The sequence below is a fragment of the Haliotis rubra genome, unplaced genomic scaffold, assembly GCF_003918875.1.
Source record: "Haliotis rubra isolate DU_JTF1 unplaced genomic scaffold, ASM391887v1 Scf394, whole genome shotgun sequence".
NCBI lineage: Eukaryota > Metazoa > Mollusca > Gastropoda > Lepetellida > Haliotidae > Haliotis > Haliotis rubra.
Genome location: NW_025767073.1, coordinates 61,941 through 70,921, shown reverse-complemented (window position 1 = coordinate 70,921; position 8,981 = coordinate 61,941). Strand labels below are relative to the sequence as shown.

Sequence of the window (8,981 nt, the reverse complement as noted above, 5' to 3'; positions counted from 1 at the left end):
AACACTAATGTTTATTTTTGTGGAGAGGCAATATCAAAGTAAACATGGCTAAATCTTCGTAGATTAACTTCCCCCATTCTCAAATAATTAACAGCTAATAAGTACACATTATTTTTAAAACGATCGCAGCTTTCATTCGTCATGATATTAAGTTCATTTCCGCGTTTCCAAAAATAGACATCTAGGTCACACAAAGGGAGGTAAGCGGTATGCAAATGAGATCCCAAGATTCATTGCTCGAGCATGTGCAAAACTACTAACCTAGTTTTACACTCTATAAATAGACACAAACAAGCTAATGGAGGTAAGCGATATGCAAATGAGGTTTATCAAGACAAACTGATTGGTCAATGAACATTGTGACTGAATCCAAGTGTGAAGACAAAATCTGAGCTCTCAGTACCAGTTAGAGAAAAGCAGGCAGCTTTAGTCAGTAGCTGAACAACTGTTAAATCTATCTGCATGTAATTTGAAAGTGAAAGTGACATTTGACAGAGTTAAAGTTCTGCTGAAATAGAATGTCATTCTGTTGTTTAAGGTTCTGAATCTCAAGTCCTGGAAAAGTAATCATATAAATGAATCATTTCATTTATAATTATGATGACATTTATGATATAATTCGTTCAATGTTAATAGTTAAAGTAAGACAGTTACTATTTGTGTTCATACTTGTTAAAGTGGCTTCCAGTTGGCATATTTCTTTTGATGTAATTTGTTTTTGGATCACTGAACAGAGTGAAGAAATAAAGCAAAACTTCAGTTGGAATTGTAGAACTTTATTCACAAAATATTACAGTGAAATTACATGGGTCTGGCTAGTAACCTTTTATTTTTCTAGTTAAAAAAACATTTGCTTGTCAAAGGTCATGAAGAGCCCTGCTGTTATTTTTATAATATAGCAGTCCACATGCCACCCAGATTGATACTGTCAGAAAACACAAAGTTAGGACATTTCAGTCAGGTTGGCGAATAATCACCGGTTATGGCTGACTTATGACAGGAAAGGTGATTTAATATTTTGTAAACTATGTACTGAAAATGGTATGACACAAGATGCTAAATGCAGAAATTTTAAAAATATAACTTTGACCAGACATCTTATCATAATGATAATAAACTCTCCTCGTTCAGGCTCCAAAACTTTGTGATGATTCCCAGGTTGCAACTGCACGTATGTATGAAAAACAAGACAAAGCAGATGTCACTTTGATGAAATCTGTTCATTGGTTAGCTTGTGAAAACATCCCACTGACAAAGTTTAAACGCTTTTGTTGACTTTTTATATGAATTTGAAAACGAAGACATTGAAATTCTCAAGGAAGGTAAAATCAACTATGATTCTCCAACCACTGCCAGTGATCTGTTTACATCTGTGTCTGATGTGATAGGGTATGAATTACAAGTTAAAATGGAAGAGTCTCCATTTGTTGCGATTTAGGTACTACCAGCTCTGTTCTGTAAAAAACCCAAGACCAAAGTCTTACTCACCTGTGCAACCTATAGTAACAATAAACCAGTTTGAATAATATTTGTGGCATTAATTTTTGTTAAGGACTCATAAAAGTTCTGAGGGACTCATAGTTATTCAGCTCAGTGAGTCCCGGGACTCGGGCAGTTGAATTTGTAGATTTATCACTGTATTAAAGCTGTGGCCATTGTGTTAACATTAGGAAATACCATCACTGGAAGGATGTCAGTAATTCCAGGTTTTGTTTACGTTATGAAAAGGTGCGGTACTAGTGGTTAAAGCGTTCAGTCGTCATGCCGATTCCCCACATGGGTACAATGTGTGGAGCCCATTTCTGGTGTCCCCAGCCATGATATTGCTGGATTACTGCTACAGGTGGCATAAAACTATACTCACTCACTACAGTATGAAAGTAATACAAATTAGTGACATTTAGAATTTGTTTAATCGTTAATAAACAAATTGCATGTGGTTCTTTGGCATTTTATTGGCTAACCAACAATTTTTATTTGTGTTTGTTTCCATAAACCAATAATATAATATACCACACCTACTAATGAACTGTTGTTTCCTGAAGATGAAAAAGGGGTGGGTCTTGTTTGCAGTATTGTACTTGAGGTCTGCCATTGATTGCCCATTATTGTCAACTGTTAGTTTTGTGTTAATAATCAGTCTGTTATATTGCTGTTGATATATATTTACAAGAACTGACTTTAGTATGTTTAAGGAATGATAAATGTAAAAACACCTTGTGCTTTGTGAAATTTCAGTGTGAGCATTGTCTTTTATAATGTATTTATCTCCATAATCGCAAAAATATTGAAATCAATTCTTTAATCCCGTTTTTTGCAGATTTTGTCATGGGAGCAGGAGAATCGTCGTAGAAAGGTGAAATACAACACCGATATCAGTGATGGTGGCCCTATTGAGATCCATGAGAAGAGGACGCGTTTCTCTCTCTCACACGACCAGGAATCCATAGGTAAGCTTGTAAAACTACAGCTTTCACTTTATGCTAGCTGGGTGGTGGGATAGCCTTGTGGTTAAAGCTTTTGCTCATCACACTGAAGACCCAGGTTCAATTCCCCACAAGGGTACAATGTGTGAAGTCCATTTCTGAGGTCCACCGCTGTGTTATTGCTGGAATATTGCTAAAAGCGTCATAAAACTAAACTCACTCACTGACTCATTTTTATACTAGCATGTTAGGGGAGTGAGTGTTCAGGAGGGAATAACATGTTAGGACACTCTTTGACTGGGGAAATATCTTGATAGTGCTCTCTTTATGTGACTGGGGAAATATGTTGTTATTGCTCTCTTTATGTGACTGGGGAAATATGTTGTTAGTGCTCTCTATATGTGACTGGGGAAATATGATGCTTTTGCACTCTTAATCTGACTGGGGAAATATCCTGTTAGTGCATCTGACTGGGAGATATGTTATTGCTCTCTTTATCTGACTGGGGAAATATGTTGCTTGTGCTCTCTTTGGGGATGTGATCTGACTGGGAGATATGTTGTTATTGCTCTCTTTATCTGACTGGGGAAATATGATGCTTGTGCACTCTTAATTTGACTGGGGAAATATCCTGTTAGTGCATCTGACTGGGAGATATGTTGTTATTGCTCTCTTTATCTGACTGGGGAAATATGATGCTTGTGCACTCTTAATTTGACTGGGGAAATATCCTGTTAGTGCATCTGACTGGGAGATATGTTGTTATTGCTCTCTTTATCTGACTGGGGAAATATGATGCTTGTGCACTCTTAATTTGACTGGGGAAATATCCTGTTAGTGCATCTGACTGGGAGATATGTTGTTATTGCTCTCTTTATCTGACTGGGGAAATATGATGCTTGTGCACTCTTAATTTGACTGGGGAAATATCCTGTTAGTGCATCTGACTGGGAGATATGTTGTTATTGCTCTCTTTATCTGACTGGGGAAATGTGATGTTGTGCACTCTTATTTAGCTCTATCTTCTGTTATGCATGTGGGAGATATGTTGTTATGCACTCTTTATCTGACTGAAATATGATGCTTGTGCACTCTTAATTTGACTGGGGAAATATCATCTGACTGGGAAATATGTTGTTATTGCATCTGACTGGGAATATGATGCACTCTTATTGACTGTTATTGCTCTGACTGACTAGAAATATTGTTATTATGCTCTTTATCTGACTGGGGAAATATGATGCTTGTGCACTCTTAATTTGACTGGGGAAATATCCTGTTAGTGCATCTGACTGGGAGATATGTTGTTATTGCTCTCTTTATCTGACTGGGGAAATATGATGCTTGTGCACTCTTAATCTGACTGGGGAAATATCCTGTTAGTGCATCTGACTGGGAGATATGTTGTTATTGCTCTCTTTATCTGACTGGGGAAATAGGATGCTGACTGGGGAAATATATGTTACACTAATGTTTAGTGCTCTCTTCTTTGTGATGGGATGTATGATGTTAGTGCACATTGATTGGGGAAATATGACATCAGTAAGCTGTCCCTAACTGACTAGGGATTTATGTTAGTGCACTCTTCATATGACAAGGGGAATATGTCATAATACACTCATATCTTACTGGTGGAAAGAATGATGAGGGCACACCCTTGATATGACTAGGGAAATATGTTAGTGCACTCTTCATATGACAAGGGGAATATGTCATAATACACTCATATCTTACTGGTGGAAAGAATGATGAGGGCACACCCTTGATATGACTAGGGAAATATGTTAGTGCACTCTTCATATGACAAGGGTAATATGTCATAATACACTCATATCTTACTGGTGGAAAGAATAATGAGGGCACATCCTTGATATGACTAGGGAAATATGTTAGTGCACTCTTCATATGACAAGGGTAATATGTCATAATACACTCATATCTTACTGGTGGAAAGAATGATGAGGGCACACCCTTGATATGACTAGGGAAATATGTTAGTGCACTCTTCATATATGACAAGGGGAATATGTCATAATACACTCATATCTTACTGGTGGAAAAAGAATGATGAGGGCACACTCCTTGATATGTCATAATACTAGGTGGAAATATGTTGTTAGTGCACTCTTCATATGACAAGGGTAATATGTCATAATACACTCATATCTTACTGGTGGAAAGAATGATGAGGGCACATCCTTGATATGACTAGGGAAATATGTTAGTGCACTCTTCATATGACAAGGGGAATATGTCATAATACACTCATATCTTACTGGTGGAAAGAATAATGAGGGCACATCCTTGATATGACTAGGGAAATATGTTAGTGCACTCTTCATATGACAAGGGGAATATGTCATAATACACTCATATCTTACTGGTGGAAAGAATGATGAGGGCACATCCTTGATATGACTAGGGAAATATGTTAGTGCACTCTTCATATGACAAGGGTAATATGTCATAATACACTCATATCTTACTGGTGGAAAGAATGATGAGGGCACACCCTTGATATGACTAGGGAAATATGTTAGTGCACTCTTCATATGACAAGGGGAATATGTCATAATACACTCATATCTTACTGGTGGAAAGAATGATGAGGGCACACCCTTGATATGACTAGGGAAATATGTTAGTGCACTCTTCATATGACAAGGGGAATATGTCATAATACACTCATATCTTACTGGTGGAAAGAATGATGAGGGCACATCCTTGATATGACTAGGGAAATATGTTAGTGCACTCTTCATATGACAAGGGGAATATGTCATAATACACTCATATCTTACTGGTGGAAAGAATGATGAGGGCACATCCTTGATATGACTAGGGAAATATGTTAGTGCACTCTTCATATGACAAGGGGAATATGTCATAATACACTCATATCTTACTGGTGGAAAGAATGATGAGGGCACACCCTTGATATGACTAGGGAAATATGTTAGTGCACTCTTCATATGACAAGGGGAATATGTCATAATACACTCATATCTTACTGGTGGAAAGAATAATGAGGGCACACCCTTGATATGTCTAGGGAAATATGTTAGTGCACTCTTCATATGACAAGGGGAATATGTCATAATACACTCATATCTTACTGGTGGAAAGAATGATGAGGGCACATCCTTGATCTGACACCCTTGATATGACTAGGAAATATGACATAAGAGCTTCGTCAATGAGGTACAATCTGAAGTGGGAATACATTGTATGTGAATACAAAATTCACTAACATGGGGTCATGTTGTTATTGACTTTCAACTGTGTAGACTGCAGCTCATACTATCAACCAGTTGATTGATTGCTTTGTGAATTTCTAAGTAAGAATGGAAGCCATTATAGCTTGTTTTAACCCTCATGTGCAGAATGGAATATCTTAGGGCTGCCTAGATTATATATAACTTCTTAAGGCCTTGTTTAAAGATCCTTCACTGAGAGGAATTATGATGTATTCAGATACATGTTATAGTTATTAGAATCATTGTAGTATTTTGTTTTATTTTTGTTTCATATGTTTTATTGTGTTTAGCATTCTTTTCTTGCTGAAAATATGTTGTGATGGTGAGAGCTATAAGTTTCTGCAGGCAATACCAGCGACTATCAGGAAGCCATATCCGAGGCAGCATCCAGCCATTCCGTGGATATGGAGAACGACAACGACAATCTTTCCGACATGATGTCCGCCGATGTGAGTGGCCGTGGGTCTCCGAGCATCAGCGGGCGTGATACACCCCTCTCCCAGGCAGGGAGTGTGGAGGAGAGAGCACCTGCTGAGTTTGCAGTCCCTGTCCCAGAAACTGTACAGAAGCAGAACAGGGTGGATGTGACGGAGAGATTTGGCAAGTTTGAAATCAAGGCCGAACTGGAAAGTGAGTTTGAGATTGTTTGTTTGTGTGTCGGTAAACGCCATATTCTAGCTTTGTGGCTGTGGGCTGTAAATGATGGAGTCTATCCAGTGAGCAACAGTATGAGCATTGGTCTATGCAAATGGGATACAGAGAGTTGGAGAGATTCAGAACCAATGTCGATCATCATGATTTTCAGACCTAGTGGTTAAGGCGTTTGCTCATCACGCTGAAGACCGGGTTCGATTCCCCACATGGGCACAATGTGTTAAGCCCATTTCTGGTGTCCCCTGCCTTGATGTTACTGGAATATTGCTAAAAGCTGCGTAAAACTAAACTCACTCACTCATTCACTCAAGATAACTGAATAATAGCTTGGATCACCCTTTTCTGGTCTTGTGTATATTTGGGAAGTGAGTGGCCAAGTGGTTAAAGCATTTACTCATCACATCAAAGACCTGGGTTCGATTCCCCACATGGATACAGCGTGTAAAGCCCATTTCTGGTGTCCCCGCAGTGATATTGCTGAAATATTACTACAAGCAGCATAACATCCAGCTCATTCACATTTGTCTTGTGTATATTATATGGTCAGGTAGCCCAGACCTTAAAGTGTTCACTCATTACACCAAAGCATTCATTGACTCCGTGGTGTACTGGTTAGAGCGTCTGCCACGAGAGCAGAAGGTCGTGGGTTTGATCCCCCGGGGTGTCATACCAAAAGATGTTAAAATATGGTACGTGTTGGTCCCTGCCTGGCGCTCGGCTTTAATGCATACAACAAGTCAGTATAAATGTCTCCACCAAAAGAGGGGGTACCCTTACCCATGAGGGTCTGAGTTAGAATTGATCTTCAGTAACCCATGCTTGTCGTAAGAGGCTACTAACGGGATCGGGTGGTCAGGCTCACCGACTTGGTTGACACATATCATTGTTTCCCAATTGCGCAGATCGGTGCTCATGCCGTTGGTCACTGGATTGTCTGGTTCAGACTCGATTATTTTATAGCTGGAATATTGCAGAGTGTGTCGTAAATCTAACCTCACTCACTCACTCACTCACTATTCATGCATAACTGCGGCATGGTATCTCAGTGAGCTAGCACTATAAAACCAGCTTAAGTCTGGACTAGTACAAGCAGCTACACATACACACCCATGTGGTGATATGAACAAAATGTTCTCAAGTATGATGTTAAACCGCACTTTACCTCACCTCACCTCACCTCACCTCACCAAACCGTTCACTCGTTACACCAAACTCGTGAAGATCCAGGTTAAAATTGGTCTTCAGCAACCCATGCTTGTTCTAAAAGGTGAGTAACGGGTTTGGGTGGTCAGGCTCACTGACACATGTCAAGGTATCCCAAGTGCGTATATTGATGCTCATGCTGTTGATCATTGGATTGTCTAGTCCAGACTCAATTATTTACAAACCGCCGCCATATAGCTGGAGTATTGCTGAGCGTGGTATTAAATATCAAACCAAACAACAACCATTACACCAAAGACCTGGGTTCAATTCCCAGCATGGGTACACTATGTGAAGCTCATATCTGGTGTCCCCTGATGAGCAGAGAGTGGCATAAAACAATACTCACCCGCCATGTATGTTTATGAATGACATCAATTTTGTTACTATTCTCACAGGGGACGAAACCAAGTCAACAGTGAGTGACACCTGGAGCACGGATGTTCTGGCAAGTGACTCAGAACCTCCAGAGCAGAACCAGCTAGAACGACTAGAGGAAGTTGCAGAGGAGATGGGGAGGCCGCCGCCGTTCCTGTTAGCTCCACGAGACGCAGACTCAGATAATGCATTTGTGAGTAACAGCATGAGTCTTTTGTAAACACAATGGAATATTGAAAGTCATTGAGGTCTCAGTCAGTACCTTATGTTAAGGGGCGGTAGGGTAGCCTAGTGGTTAAAGCGTTCGCTCATTACGCCGAAGACCCGGGTTCGACTCCCCACAATGTGTAAAGCCCATTTCTGGTGTCTCCTGACGTGATATTGCTTGATTATTGCTAAACATGGCGTAAAACTAAACTCACTCACTCACCCTATATTTAAAGTTTAAGATGATTGGCATCACATCTTTTTCATTCTTAACAAAAGAAAAGAGTAAAGCTAGTACCTGACAATCAAAAGATCTGTAATTACAATATTACTACAGATATTTTTACATTTAAGCAATTAACACATGCTTAGCAGTTAAGTATGCAGAATTTGGCTAAAAAGTCTGTTAATCTTTGTATACATGGGCTGTTGTGATTCACTTGGATTCAGTGCATCAAGCCATATCCCTTTCTGAATTCAATTCATTATTAGTGATTACAAAAATCAAATATTCATGAACCTTTTAGAAGTGTTTTTGCTTAAATTTGGATGTTATTTATCACAATGACATTTTGTAAAATCAATATATAGACATATAGATAACAGTCAACTCTCTTATATATTTAGTTTGACAGTAATGTGGTTCCTGGTAATTTTTCCTGATAGATTAAAACTGTCAACATGTCAAAACGTTCAATAATGTATTTTGTTATTGTTTCACTGCATATTTTGAACAATGCATCAATTGCTGGCTTGTTATTGTATTTGTTACCTAATATTCATATTCGTTACCCAGTGGTCATGATGTGTATCATATAGGGCCTGTAAGTCTCACGAGGGACTACTTCTAGTACTA

General features: G+C 39.0%; 1 protein-coding gene across 1 annotated transcript in view; it reads left to right on the top strand.

Annotated features, from left to right (window-relative positions):
* LOC124286883 (GTPase-activating protein and VPS9 domain-containing protein 1-like) overlaps window positions 1-8,981 on the top strand; it is a 39,732-nt gene that overhangs the window by 8,136 nt on the left and 22,615 nt on the right. The window contains 3 exon segments of the mRNA XM_046723321.1: window positions 2,321-2,450; window positions 6,029-6,313; window positions 7,939-8,111. Coding sequence (XP_046579277.1) covers window positions 2,321-2,450; window positions 6,029-6,313; window positions 7,939-8,111 — 588 coding nt within the window.